The sequence below is a fragment of the Lepidochelys kempii genome, chromosome 11 (assembly GCF_965140285.1).
Source record: "Lepidochelys kempii isolate rLepKem1 chromosome 11, rLepKem1.hap1, whole genome shotgun sequence".
NCBI lineage: Eukaryota > Metazoa > Chordata > Testudines > Cheloniidae > Lepidochelys > Lepidochelys kempii.
Genome location: NC_136390.1, coordinates 77945458 through 77960328, shown reverse-complemented (window position 1 = coordinate 77960328; position 14871 = coordinate 77945458). Strand labels below are relative to the sequence as shown.

Sequence of the window (14871 nt, the reverse complement as noted above, 5' to 3'; positions counted from 1 at the left end):
GGAAAATGCAAACATTCCTTCCAGATAGTTTAACCTCCATAATATTATATTAGCCATACTAATTTTACACAAGGTGTAACTGCCTCCCATGCCCACAGAGTTTTCATGCACACCCACCAGAGCAACAATCTGATCCCCCAGAGCCACCCCAAGGCTCAGTGTTCCCATCATTCCTCCCCTTTTCCTTTTCTTTTACCTGTGCGCACACAGAAAATTCTCTTTTGCCTAACATTTCTTGCACTCTGATTACTCTTTTCTACACAACTGTACCCCGACTACACTTCCATCTTGTACAACTAGACACAACCAGGGGCAGCCAAGTTAAGTTCCAATAGAAACCCCTTACGTCCTTTAGTGATTTTGATTGCATTACCCAATAGTCAAATAATTTTGCTCAGATTCTCTCTGCCTGCTGCCTGCAGCAGTCCCTTATAGACCATTTCTGTGGGAAAAGGGCCCATTTTCCCTCAGAATAGCTGTAAAGGCTTCTGGGAACAGAAGCGTAGTGGTGGTAGTAGCCACTTGACCTGACCCCTTTGGATAATTTAATGACCAAGCTTCCATCCAATGTGACTGCACAGAGTTGCACATACAGTTACATTTATATAACTGGGTTTTATCATTAAACAAAAACTTCCTTCTTGACATCTCACATACGTATCCAAAGTACCCTCTATTAAAACTTCAGAAAAACAAAAGTGTGGAAAGGCAGGTTGCACTTTGAAACTTTTTTTTTTCTTCCCCTTCCTTCTCTCCACTCCCCAGGACCAAGTCCCAGCTCCAGTCTCTAAAGGTAGTCTGTTAACTCTGCTTTGGACTTTAAACCCTGTTTTGCCAAATCATCTTTCACTCCCCTAACTAATTTACAACCCTTCAGCAGCCCTTGCTGAAGCAGCACCAAACCTGAAAGATTCTTGGCAGCTTCCCGTAATGCTGCCCTTATGTCAAACCTCTCATAAGCGGACTGAAGTGCCTCCTTTCCCTGAAAGGTATTCAGTCCCCATGGGCAGAGACCTTCTTCCACTACCCATATACCAAGGAGGGTGGGCTCCTCAACCATCCCCCATCCCTCTGGGTTCCCTAACATTGCCTCCATTTCCTTTTTAATCTCATCCCAGGGTGACCCCTGCACCTGGTATGGGCCCTGGCTCTTCCTTATCCATTTATCCAAAAAATCCTTTACCCTGGCTTGCCAGAACCCGCAACTACCATCACGAGAGTTCGTGATACCCCCTCCAAGCAGCTGTGCGGACTGTTGGGGAGGGGGACTTACAGGCTGCCACTCGCCTATCCAATCTCTCCAATGAAGGGATAGACACTTCTCAAACTCCTGGCAGTAGTGAGTCCTGATCAGACAAGGTACATTAAACCCTCTGAGCTCAGAAGGCCAGTGGGTGAGTGTTTGGGAAAGAATTCCTACTGATTTTCTGCTGGGCTCCATCCAAAGCCAATAAGTAGGGCTGTCAATTAACCACAGTTTTGATTGCACTCTTAAACAATAATAGAATACCAAGTGCAACGTATTATCAATCTTTTGGGATTTTTTAATATTTTCAAATATATTGATTTGAAATTACAACACAGAATACAAAAACAATGAGGAGTTTTTGTGGCACCTAAGAGACTAACAAATTTTGGGGGCATAAGCTTTCGTGGGCTATGCCCAAATAAATTGGTTAGTCTCTAAGGTGCCACAAGGACTCGTTATTTTTGCTGATTCAGACTAACACGGCCACCCGTCTGGAACAGAATACAAAGTGTACAGTGAAGATAAAAGAAATAGTGCTTTTCAATTCACCTCGTACAAGTACAGTAGTGCACTCTCTTTCTCGTGAAAGTGCAACTTACAAATGTAGTGGGTTTTTACGTAACTGCACTCCTAAACAACCCAACGTAAACCTTTAGCGCCTACAAGTGCAGTCAGTCTTGCTTCTTGTTCAGCCAATCGCAAAGACAAACAAGTTGGTTGACATTTTCAGGAGATAATGCTGCCCACTTCTTATTTCCAAGATCACCTGAACGTGAGAACAGGCATTTGCATGGCACTATTTTATCTTTTTTACAGTGCAAATATTTGTAATCGAAACTAATTTTTGGGACTGTCAATTAATTGCAGTTAATGCATGTGATGAACTCAAACCAAATTACTGCATTATTTTTTGTCATGAGAATTAATAGCACACCAGGCCACTGTGCTTGGGGGCGCCGTTGTGTGCCTTCGAGGCAAGGGTGCCCCTCCTCCCAGCACACTGCTCCACTGCAGCTCCCACCTCCTTGCCCCCCGCCCCCTGGAGCCATCCCTGACCCAGCTGCTCCGTACTGGGGGCCTGCCCACGGTCTGCTGCGCAGAGCGGGGATAGGAGTGGGGGGCTGAAGTTGGGATGTCCACTAGCTGGTAGCTGCTGAGCTGGGGTTGGGGAACAGGGGGCACCTGTCTGCTGTTGCCAGTGGCTCAGGAGTGAAGCCTGGACACCCGGGTTCTCTGCCTTCTCAGGCCAGGGAGGGAGTGTGGCCTGGGGATGCAGACAGACTGACTACAGGTCTCTGTCAGTGACCCCACTGCTCTAAAGGGATGAGATTCCCTGGGGGTTCCAACACTGGGGGAGCTTTGGGAGCAGCCTGCAGGGTTAGCCCTGCCAGTGTGCGCAGATCCCAGTCCAGATGCCCCCTGGGAGGCATGGGATGACAGGGAGTCACCCCAGCTGGGGGGCAGACAGGCCCATTGGCGAGAGGCTGTGTTGCCCCAGACTCACGGCTGCTCCCTGCTCAGTTCCAGGATGGAGGTGCTCAGGAGGCTTCTTGGGAGGAAGACTCCACGGGTGGCCCCAGAGCCAGAGGGGGGCAGCTGCCAGCATCCCCAGACAGAGAGCTGCCCCTCCATCCCCATGGAATGGGAAGCAGCTCCCGGACAGCCCAGGAGATGGACCTGCTCGGCCCTGCTCACCAGGAGGAAACCAGCTCCCAGGGCTGGTGCTGAACAGAGGAACACAACAGCCAGGCCAAGATGGAGGTGGCCCAAGTTCAGTCTGGGCAGGCAGGACCCAGGCCACGAGAGGAGCCAGGCAATGCAGCTCTGGGTTTGCTTCTGCTGGAAGGCCAGCCCTCAGGAGCCCAGCCCCGTGGACCAGCAGGAGGCATCCCCAGGGCAGGATCGCTGCCCCAGCAGCTCAACTGGTGCTGGAGGGGAGAGCGGCCACTCCCTGGAGGCTCCCTGGAGCATGGAAGCTGAGTGCTCCTCCACTGCAGGTGAGGAGACGCCCTGGGGACGGGGAGGAGCACGGGGCCATTAACACCCAATCACTCTCTGAGTCATTGGGAGGACCCCAACCCAGGGCTCTGGCCTGAGCCACTTGAGCCCAATGACGTCAGCGGGAGTCGCAGAGCCACCCCTTGCAGCGGGAAATGGGGGGAGCTACTGGGAAGTGGGATCCTGATGCTTTGGGGCAAGTCCCAGGGAGGATGGGACAGTGAAGGGCCCCATCTGCCATGGGGCCATGGTGCTGAGGGGTCTGTGGGAGGGGTAGTGTGGGGAACTCTCTGCCACGTGGTGCTTATATTGGAGGGGGAAACATTAAATCTTCTCTCCCCACCACACCCCTGTCCTTCCTCTTCTTCCCCCCAGCTGCAGCAAGAGTCCCCCTCTGCCCTTGTCTCTCTGATGCAGAGACCCCCATGGACCAGTTGGAGAAGAAGGACCTTGCCACTGAGGAAAAGGCAGAGGAGGATGAAGACCCAGCCACAGAAGGCGAGGAAGAGGAGGAAGAGCTAGAGACAGAGGAGGAGGAGAAGCAGGAGGAGGAAGTCCTGACCACAGAAAAAGAGGAGGAGGAGGACCTAGCCATAGAAGAGGACAAGGACATGACTAAAGAGGAAGTCCTGGACACAGAGGAGAAGTTGGAGGAGGAGGACATATCCGTAAAAGAGGAAAAGGAGGAGGATGAGAAGCTGTCTGCAGAAGAGGAAGAAGAGGAAGAGGAGAAGGAGAAGAACATGTCTGCAGAAGAGATAGGAGAGGAGAAGGAGGATGAGAACCTGTCTGCAGAAGAGGAAAAAGAGGAGGAGGAGGAGAAGCTGTCTGCAGAAGAGGAGGAGGAGAACTTTCCTCCAGAGGAGGAGGAGGACCTCTCCGTAGAAGAGGAAGCTGATTTGACTGCAGAGAAGGAGGAGGAAGAAGAAGGTAAAGGAAGAGGAGGATGTGGCCCTGGTGGAGGAACACCTGATCATGGAGCAAAAGGAAGAAGAGAAGGATCTGGCCATGGAGCAGGAAGAGGAGCACCTGCCTCTGGAGGAAGAGTAGGAGGACCCGGCCACGGGAATGGAGCACCTGGCCATGGAGCAGGTGTAAGAGGAGGACCACGTGGCTGCAGAGGAGGAAGAGGAGGACCTGGCCAAGGAGAAGGACCAGGCCACAGAGGAGGACAAGGAGGACCTGGACCAGGAGGAAGAGAAGGAAAAGGACCTGGCAATGGAGGAGGACGAGGATGTGTCCATGCAAGAAAAAGAAGAGGCAGAAGAGGAGGTAGAAGACATGGCTATAGACTAGGAGGACCCAAGAATGGAGGAGGATGAGGATGTGTGGATGCAGGGGGAAGAAGAAGAGAAGGAGGTGGAGCTGGCCACGGAGGAGGAGGAGGATCAAGAGGACCTGGCCAGAGAGGAGGACGAGAAGGAGGAAAAGGAGGAGGAGAACCTGGCCATGGAGAAGGAGCAGGAGGAAGAGGACCTGGCCAGAGGGGAGAAGAAGCAGGATGTAGCCATGCAGGGGGAAGAAGAGGGAGAAGAGGAAATAGAGGATCTGGCTACAGACTAGGAGGAAGAGAATGTGCAGATGTAGGGGGAAGAAGTAGAAAAGGAGGTGGATCTGGCCATGGAGGAGGAGGAGCAAGAGGACCTGGCCAGAGAGGAGGACGAGAAGGAGGAAAATCTGGCCATGGAGAAGGAGCAGGAGGAAGAGGACCTGGCCACAGAGGAGAAGGAGGAGAATGTGGCCATGCAGGGGGGAGAAGAAGAGGCAGAAGAGGAGATAAGAGGATCTGGCAATAGACTAGGAGGACCCAGGAATGGAATAGGATGAGGATGTGCCGATGCAGGGGGAAGAAGAAGAGAAGGAGGTGGATTTGGCCATGGAGGAGGAGGAGCAAGAGGACCTGGCCAGAGAGGAGGACGAGAAGGAGGAAAAGGAGGAGGAGAAGCTGGCCACGGAGAAGGGGAGGGAGGACCTGTCCATAGAGGAGGAAGTGGAAGAGGGGGAGAATCTGGCCATGGGATTGGAGCATGTGGTCATAGAGAAGAAAGCGGAAGAGGACGACTTGGATGAAGAGGAGGAGGGCAAGACAAAGTCCTCCTCCACCTCCATGGCCAGGTCCCCCTTGCTCAGGTTGTTGTCTTCCTCCTCCATGACCTTGTCCTCCATGGCCATTTCCTCCTCCTCTTTGGCCAGGTGGCAAGAGGAGGACATGGGCATGGAAGAGGAGAAAGAAGAGGAAGACCTGGCTGCAGAGGAGGAGGATGATGAAGACTTGTCTATCAATTAGGTGGAGAACTTGACAAGAGAGGAAGAGGAGGAACTGGAGGAGTAGGATGATCTGGCCACAGAAGAGGAGCAGGAGGATCTGGCCATGGAGGAGGAGGATATAGCCATGCAGCAAGAGGAAGAGGAAGAGGACCAGGCCAGAGAGGAGGAGATTGTGGATGAGGCCATAGAGGAAGGTGAAGAGGAGGAGCAGGAGAACCTGGCCACAGAGGAAAACGAGAAGGAGGAAGGGACCTTGCCCCGGAGGAGGAGGAGGACCTGGACATGGAGGAGGGGGAGGACTTGGCCACGGAGAAAGAAGTGGGGGAGGGGGAGGGCCTGGACATGGAGGAGGGGGAAACCTGGACACGGAAGAGGAAGTGGAGGAGGGGGAAGATCTGGACATGGAAGAAGCTGCCCAGAGGTTGTCATGGAACATCTCCAGGGTGGTGACAAGGTACAAACGTTACCTATCTTAGTAGGAAATAAGTCCATCCTGCCCCTTGCCCATCCCAGCTCCCTGCAGAGGGGGTTGTCCAGGACGATTCACAGCACCTCATGGGGACACTTACCCTCTAGGACAGGGGTGGGCAACCTTTTTGGTCTGAGGGCCAGGTAGGGAAGGTGGTGCCTCCCAAAACAGCCTGGCCCCTGCCCCCTATCTGCCCCCTCCCACTTCCCACCCCCTGACTGCCCCACCCAGAACCCCCAACCCATCAATTCCCCCCCCCCCGATCCTTGTCCCCTGACTACCCCCTCTCGGGATCCCACCCCCTCTCCAACCCCCCTTGCTCCCTGTCTTCTGACCGCCCCCCACAGAACCTCTGCCCCATCCAACAGCTCCCTGTCCTCTGACTGCCCCTGGGACCTCCTGCCCCTATCCAACAGCAGAGAGCAGGGATTCCTGGGGCTGAGGTCTGGGCAGCAGCCAAGAGGAAATTCTGGGTGTAAGCGCTAGGAGGCAGGTGGGGAATCATGGGAGTGGAGGGTAAGCTGAGGCTGGGGATAGAAAGGTAGGGGGCAGCTGAGAGAGGCTGGGGGTGGGCCAAGAGAAGGAAGGAATCGGGAGAGCAGGGCCCAGCTGTGTTGCCAGAGGATCCTGCTGGCTGTGTCTGGCCAGCCTCTCTGGGAAATGCCCAGGGCTCTGTGGGGCCTGAATCTGACATTTTCCTTTGTGTCTCACAGGAACTGACTGAGGAGCTGCCCCAGGACTCTGGGCCCAGCTCTGTCCTCTCCAGCTGCATGGACCCCACGTGAAACCTCCCATACCAGAAGCTCCCATCCGGCTCCGGTGCTGCTTAGACCCAGAGAGGCTGCCTCCTCCATGGCCAGGTTCTCCTCCTCCTCCTGAAAAGCCTGCACTGATGGGTAAGGGAAGCCATGGCCACTCAGAGACACCATGGGCACGGGTGGGGATTCAATCTTGGCCCGTCTCCACCAAGGGCACAAGCCCTGTCAGGCTCTCATTCTGGAAGCCATGGAAAGCTCTGCCTGTAGCCACCCCCTCTCCACTCCCACTGCCAGACTGTTGCCCGTGGTGACAATGAAGAAGCAGGAGAACTCCTGCGAGAGATCCCCAGGGCTGCACAGTCGGGTGTCACTGGGACGTTTCTGGGAGCCATTTACAGAGTGTTCTGTTGGGGACATTTTCCTTCTCTAACCCAGGGTTTCGCTGCTCCCAGTTTCTCAGCCAGGGAGGCCACCCTGCGGAATATGGCCCAGCAGCTTGGCGATGGGCTGCAGGAGTCACCGCATAGGTCTACAGCAGCCATCGCATGTGCATTGACCATGGGCCAAAACCTGCAGCCCTCACAGCCCAGGATACCCCCACGGATGGCAATGGGAGTGTAGCCTGGGTAACTAGCTGCTGGAGCCAGGGCGTACAGAGGGAGGGTTCAGAGATACAGCAAACCAATGGCCAGAGAAGTGAAGGATGTGAGGGAAAGAGGAGAGCTAGGACATATGGGGAGTTGCTGCAGTCAAGGGATCCCAGCTGGACGAGAGAAGATGGGTGGTTTAGACACACAAAGTCCTGCCTCTTGGTAGGGGTTAGACCAGATGAACCTTGCCGGGGCAGTGAGTTACATGAGCCAGCAAATTCAGGGCCTGGGGGGCCCGGCTCCACCAATGTTCAGGGCCGGGTTTCTCCCCCAGCCCTGCCTGCTGCCCCCGTGCCTCCCCCGAGCGTACCTGCCTTCCCGCTGCAGCTCCGCGCTGCGCTCCCTCGATGGCCGCTGCCACTGCGGGCTACAAGGGAGCGGCGCCGGGGACAGCTGCTGCGGCTGCAGAGGGAGGAGGTGCATGGCAGCCTCCCCCGCCCCCCCGGCAGGTGACTCCGAGTCGAATCTGGGGGTGGGGCTTATCCTGCAGGACCTCCGATCAGCAGCCTGGCGGGGCTTGGGTGAGTCTCTTGTCCCTGGTGGGAATGCTCCCCTCTGGCCCCCCACCGCAGCCCCAGGGCAGCCAACCTGCAGCACCCCAAACTCCTCATCCTTGGCCCAGCCCCACACCCTACACTCCCTCCTGCACCCCAACCCCCTGGCCCAGCCCAGAGCCCACACTCAGCACCCAAAACCCCTCTCGCACCCAGCATCCAAAGCCCCCTTCCACACCCCTTCGTGCACCCCAACCCCATGCTCCGGCCCAGAGCCTGCACTCAGCACCCAAACTCTCTCCCAGAGCCTACACCCCAAACCCCCTCCTGCACCCAAACTCCCTCCCTGAACCTTGCAGTCCCTTGTAACCCCACGGTTCTATTGTTCTTTGATTCTAGCATCTGTCACCGAAAAGAAGGGCTGGTGTGCATAGATTTCCTCCACATCCTCTGCAGTGAAGACAGAAGCAAGGAATTTATTTCGCTTCTCCGCATCGGCCTTCTCTTCCTGGAGTGCACCTTTCGCACCTCGATCGCCTAGTGACTTTGCTGACTGTTTGGCGACTTCCTGCCCCTGGACTTAAAAAATAATTTGCTGGTAGTTGTTGTGCCTTAGCTAGTTGCTCTTCGCACTCTTTTTTGGCCGGCCGTTTTCTACTTTTCACTGGGCTTGCCAGTGTTTCTGCTTCTTTGTATTTTTCTCATTAGGATTTGACTGCCAGTTTTGAAAGGAGAACTTTTTGCCACTGAGGGCCTCTTTTACTCGGCTATTTAGCCATGGTGGCATTTTTTTGATCCTCATGCTGGTTTTGGTATTTTTATTTTTGGTATAGGTTTAGTGTGAGCCTCTAGTATGGTGTTTTTAAATAGTCTCTTTGCCGTTTGCTGGCATTTCACCCTGGCATGTTGCTTTCAATTTCCATTTCACTAGCCTCCCATTTCTGTGCAGTTCCCCTTTTTGAGGTTCGATGCTCCTGCGGTGGGTTTCTTCGGCATTTCCCGCTCCAGGGCTGTGACATGTAATTGCATTCGGGCTGAGAGGACGGAGAGTAACGACTCCAGCGTGGAGGCTGCACAGTGCGGGCACACAGTGAACTGTCCTGAGCAGGGCGGGTGCAAGGAGGTTTCACACCCTAGGGGACACTTCCACCTTGCGCCACCTCCTCCCCGCAGCTGCTCCCCGCCGCCCCCTCCCTCCCTCCCCTCAGCCCAGGCAGCCCCCCTTGCGGCACCTCCCCACCGCCCCCTCCTTCCCCTCGGCAGCCACATGCAGCAGCTCCCCGCCCCAGCTCACCTCTGCTCCGCCTCCTCCCCGATCACGCCACCGCTTCTCCCGCCTCCCAGGCTCGCAGCGCCAATCAGCTGTTTGTAACCCCTCCCACCGTTACTTGCTGCAGGCGGCCCTCCCCCACCCCCTGCCCCAGCTCACCTCCGCTCCACGGCTGCCCCCAACCACTTGGTGCCCTAGGCGACCGCCTCGTTCGCCTAGTGCTTGCACCGGCCCTGGTCCTAGGCAGAGAACGTCTCCAGGAGCCGGCGCTGCGGTCCCCCTCCTCGCCAACGCCGCCCGGCTCGGCTGCATGTGCCCCGTCAGCCAGCAGGGTTGGGGTCTCCATTGTCACGAAGGGTGAGAGAAGGACTCTCCTTATCTGTGTGCGGGACCGTTCCCAGCATTCAGCCGGGATTCACGGAGGCGCTGGGCTTCATCTGGCCCCTTGGCAGCTGGGGGACAGTGCAGAAAGTGAACTCTCAGCCTGCGCTGATTCAAGGTCCTGCCCACCCGTGGCTGCCCTCCCCCACACTGCCCATTCCCCTTCCCCTCCCTCGTCTGCCCCCAGCCCACCGGGCCTCTTTGCAACAGCCGCAGGGGCAGGGTCAGAGGGGCAGGAACAATGCTGACCCACTTATGTCACGGAGTTTGCATAACCTCCGATGAAAGGCCCCTGGAAGCACATGCCCCCATTACTCTCTGGGAGGGGCCGGCAGGGGTCGGTCAGTGGCAGCAGGGGGTGGGCACAGGGTCTCCTTCGCGCTAGCTCAGGGGCTGTGCGGGTCACATGACACTTGTTTTGCCTGGCGTTGTCTAGCCGTTCGCCCGTGACACTCCTCGGTGCAGCAGGGATCTGTCCCTGCACCAGTGAACTAAGCCAGGCCGCGCTGCAGGGACGGCGCGAGGAGGGTGGGCCGGGCAGCTTCCCCTCAGCAATCAGAAGAGATCGACCCCTGGCCATCGAGATGCTCTTTTAAAGTCACTTTCCCAGTCAGGAAGCTGCAGAGGGGCCTGAGTGAGAGACAGAGCAGCCCACCTGCCCCCACAGGCCAGCCCCTGCCATGCTGGCAGCTCAGTGCAGGGCACATTCCTGGTCACCGAGCTCAAGGCCCATCACCTCACCTGGATGGCCGTGTCCCCCCTGCCTAGGACGGGAGATCAGCCCCTTAGCGTGGGGCTCTGGAGACCCCGCCCGCGAGAGGGGTCCCACAGGACAGAGAGCGGCACACGCTAGCTCAGGGGCATCAGCTGGCGACCGGAGGGGAGCACCGAGATGAAATCTCCAGCCGCCTTAGAGAGGACTGAGGAATTTGTCCCATGGAATTGTGGGATACTTCCAGCTGACTCCTGGGACCCAGTCAAGCGGGACTGCATCTACACTGCAAAGCAATGGGGCTCAGCCTTGGAGCTCAGCTTAACTTGAGCTTGGGCCCTCCAGCCCTGCAGGGTCCTGGGACCCTGGGTCTGCACAATTGCAGTGTAGATGCAAAGGGCTTTAGGCTTGAGCCTGAACTCAATCACGGTCTTCTGTTGCAGTGTAGACATCCCCCTAGAGACAAATGAACTCACAGAAATAGAAGGCACCTATGTTAATGGAGAACAGAGCATTACATAGAGCTCATTGGGTGGAAATGAGGATTGAGAGAAAACTAACCCATATGTTAAGTTTTTGTAATGTTTGAATATGTTGTTGTTTCCAGTGATAATGGAATTAAACATGAAGTTCATCATTCCAGAATAAGAGACTCATTCTGTGATAAGCTGATTGTATTGTAATACTGTAAATTATCTATTATTTCACATCAGTATTATAGGAAATGGTGGCTAATTCTGAAAAGTTATTTGACATAATTCAGCCTCTTTAGATTAAGCAGTGGTGAAGTAAAACCTCACTCCAAAGGGGTTAAGAGAAGTAGCGTATCGGAGAATAGACACCCAAGATAGACTCTAATTATTTCTATTTCAAATGGAATTCATGTTGCTCTGCTTTAAAATAAACTTTCTGTGAAGAGGAAGGTTCCTGAGGGAGACAAGTTGTGTAACCGTCTGTAACAGTCACTGCAATGTGAGCCGGGGTGTGCGGGACTCGAGTTGCAGGCTCAGTGTGTCTAAGCCTGTGCTGGAGAGTCCACACTGAACGGTGACCCAGGGTTGAGCATGTCAAGACCCGAGTCTCACCCTAGCGCTCCTCCTGCAATCCCCCCTGCACAGACTCTGCCCACCCCCCTGCAGGTTTGCCCCCTGGGGCCCCAGGCCAACAGGGTTATGATATTTTCCGTCTTATTTTCTATTCCTTTCCTAATGTTACCCTTCTGCCAGGTGGAGTCAGCAGCAAGAAGGTCTGGGTTCAATATCTAGGGGTTCCTCTTAACAACACAAAACAAGTGTTTTGAGCCACAACAAGTAATCTAGACGATCATCTGGTTATACCTTACTAACTGTTTGCTGCCCTGCTCTGACCAAGGGCCTGGGGCTCAGAGACTGCTTAACTGCTCTACCCGGCCAGTGGGCCTGAATACTAGCTGCAGCTAATTCCCTGCTTTTGAGCTCACCTGTACAGGTGGGTGACAGCACGGAGGCATGGCCTCTCTCTGAGGTTGACAGGGAGGGACGGCCATACAGACTACAAGCCCACAACCAGTAATCTGGGAAAATTTACCACCCCCATGGGCAAATCAAAGAGGCAATACTCCCCCTCTTGCCAGCACTGAGTGTGTAGCAAAAGACACTTTTACTAATAGGGAAATGGCGACCCGGCACACATTTGGGAAGACACCACAACCACAGTTCAAAAGCATGTGACTATAAGCAAACACCCGCCCTGCAACACGTCAGACAGTGTCCTTTGCCTCAGTTTCCCACCTTGCAGTGTGAAAGGCTGACAAATAAATGCTTCTTTAACACACCACTCCCCTCTCCTGCACTGCAACCGATTCACAGTTTGCCAGCCAAGGACAGCCAAGACCCAGAGTGCAGAGGTGCATTCATGTGGGTTCAGTACCAGCCCCTGAGGGGAGCAGCAACCAATGCAACTCGCTCACAGAGGTGGGTCTGGGTCACTGGAATCTCTGTGCTAACCTTATGTCCTGGGGTGGGCAGTGGAAAGGGGAACTCTTAGAGCTCAGCCCTGTGGGTGCCCCCACAGTTCATTGACACCCAGTGACTGTGAGAGCTGCAAACTGCGGAGCCTGGAGTTCAGGGCAGGCTGTGGCTGGGGGGCTAGGATGCAGGGCCCTGTGTACTGGCTCCCTGGAGGGAGAGAATGCAAGCCCTGTCCTGGAGTTGCTGTAGGGGTTGGGGTTGGGGAGGCTGCAGTGGAGGGTCAGATTATGGCAATCTCCCCAGGACTGCTGAACCCCCTCTGCCAGTGACCCCGCAGGAGGACAGCATGCTTCCAAACTCCAACGAGCTCCAGCTTGGGGTCTCCGTCTCTGTGATCTCAGGAGGAGCTTTACTCCTGTCCTGGGCAGGTGGCTGCGCTTGGAATGCCCAACCCAGCCAAAGCACTCAGTTGGTGGAAGTGCTTTATTCCCTGTTAGCCCCAGCTGCCCCAGGGCACTGACGGGCCCTTTTACCTGAGTAGCTGTTCCCACTGGGGCAGTGCTGTGTACAGGATAGTCTCCATGTGGAGCCCGAGGGCTTGGCTACACTTGCAGATGTAGAGCTCTGTGAGTTAAACCCGCCTTTGGAGAGCGCAGCAGGGAGAGCTCGGCCGTCTGCCCACTCTGAGAGCTGCAAGCGCCCTGGCGTGGCCACATTTGTGGCACTTGCAGCGGCATTGGGAGCGGTACATTATGGGCAGCTGTCCCACAGAGCCTGTCCTCCCATTCTGGTGCTGTGGCTTGTGGGAAGGGGGCGGGGTATTCTGGGTCCCGTCCCAATGCCCCATGATGCATCACTTCGCATCCCAGCAATCCCTGTGCTTCCCTCCACATTTGGCGCCATCCTTCAACATTTTTTGTACTGTGCGCTCTGTCTTCCCTTTCGGTCTGCGGGAATGGAGCCCGAACCGCTGAGGAGTCTGCTGACGAGTCTTGCCAGCACGTCACGTTTGGCAGTCACGTTACTCCTTAAGATCCAAACTGACAGTGAGGACTCCAACGATGATATTGACGTGAGTAACGCATACGACAAGAGACTGCTTGTGGCATTCACAGACATGCTCACCACTGTGGAACGCCGCTTTTGGGCTCGGGAAACAAGCACTGAGTGGTGGGATCACATCGTCATGCGAGTCTGGGATGATGAGCAGTGGCTGCAGAACTTTCGGATGAGAAAAGCCACTTCCATGGGACTGTGTGTGAAGCTCGCCCCCCACCCTGCAGCACAAGGACACGAGATTGAGAGCTGCCCTGACAGGGGAGAAGCGGGTGGCTATTGCAGTCTGGAAGCTGGCAACTCCAGACAGCTACCGATCGGTCGCTAACCAGTTTGGAGTGGGAAAGTCGACCATTGGAATCGTGTTGATGCAAGTTTGCAGGGCCATTAATCGCATCCTGCTCAGAAGAACCGTGACTCCGGGTAACTTGCGTGACATTGTGGCTGGCTTGCACAAATGGGTTTCCCTAACTGCGGAGGGGAGATAGATGGGACGCATATTCCAATTCCAGCACCAGCCCACCTAGCCTCTGAGTACGTTAATCAGAAGGGGTATTTCTCTATGGTTCTCCAGGCGCTTGTGGATCACCGTGGGCATTTCATTGACATTAACGCAGGCTGGCCCCTTTCTATCATGACCCTTGATATCTGCCTGAAGGTATCTTAATTCCTACGGCTGGAGCACAGCTGGGACTGCACAGCTTCCTCCCCACAAACACTGATGAAGTCCAGGAACCCACTCTGACTCCTGTTCTCACAGCCCCCAAAAGCCTAGTGCACAAGGGTGCTATCTGCGGAGGAGGGAGGGGGGCTCACTTGTGACAACAGTCGCACTGCACAAGGCACCTGTGAGGTCAGAGGAGCAGAGCACCCAGCAATCCCGAGTCCCGAACTGCCCTCCGCACCAACCACATCACTCCTCCAAAATCCCAACCCGGCCTGGCCTCTCCCCACTCCTCTCTGGGACACTCAGTGCTGGGCTAGAGCGCTGGCAGCCACCGAGCGAGGAGATCATCTGCACACAAGGGTGTCACTCACCATCCTCCCTCACCCTCCGGAGAGGACATAGCACAGACCCGCCGAACCCCATCGCCCCTCAGAAGCGGGCTCAGGCCCAGCCAGGATGTTCCCACGGAAGACCAGCCAGGTAGCATAGAGTCAGGCTTTGCTCTTGGGAGCTGAAGCCAATAAGAATCTAGACTATCCCTGATAGATGTTTGTCCAACCTGTTCTTAAAAACCTCTAATGAGAGGGATTCCACAACTCCCCTTGGAAGCCTGTTCGAGAGCTTACCTACCTTTATAGTTTGAAAGTTTTTCCTAATATCTAACCTAAACCTCCCTTGCTGCAGATTATCCCCAATACTTCTTGTCCTACCTTCAGGGGACATGGAGGCCAATTGATCACCATCCTCTGGGTAACACCCCTTCGTACATTTGCATAATGTTCTCAGGTCCCCTCTCAGACTTCTTTTCTCAAGACTCACGATGCCCTGTTTTTTTTAACCTTTCCTCATAGGTCAGATTTTCTAAACCTTTTCTCATTTTTGTTGCTCTCCTCCCCTGGACTTTTCAATTTATCCACATCTTTCCTAAAGTGTGACACCCAGAATTTAAT

At 55.0% G+C, this 14871-nt stretch overlaps 1 protein-coding gene across 1 annotated transcript; it reads left to right on the top strand.

The window, feature by feature from the left end:
- The first annotated feature begins 885 nt into the window (after window positions 1-885).
- LOC140895271 (uncharacterized) lies at window positions 886-4543 on the top strand. The gene is made up of 4 exons (XM_073304717.2): window positions 886-989; window positions 2771-3246; window positions 3623-3915; window positions 4352-4543. The coding sequence occupies exons 1-4, from the start codon at window positions 931-933 to the stop codon at window positions 4541-4543; spliced, it is 1020 nt and encodes a 339-aa protein (XP_073160818.1). The 5' UTR covers window positions 886-930.
- Window positions 4544-14871: the final 10328 nt, after the last annotated feature.

What these genes read in the sequence shown, in the direction of transcription:
- LOC140895271 (XM_073304717.2), top strand. Translation starts at nt 931, where the DNA reads ATGCTGCCCTTATGTCAAACCTCTCATAAGCGGACTGAAGTGCCTCCT. An exon ending in TGAGTGCTCCTCCACTGCAG is followed by an intron (nt 3,247 to 3,622) that starts GTGAGGAGACGC and finishes TCTTCCCCCCAG; the next exon opens with CTGCAGCAAGAGTCCCCCTC. An exon ending in TGGAGGAGGAGGACATATCC is followed by an intron (nt 3,916 to 4,351) that starts GTAAAAGAGGAA and finishes GTGTAAGAGGAG; the next exon opens with GACCACGTGGCTGCAGAGGA.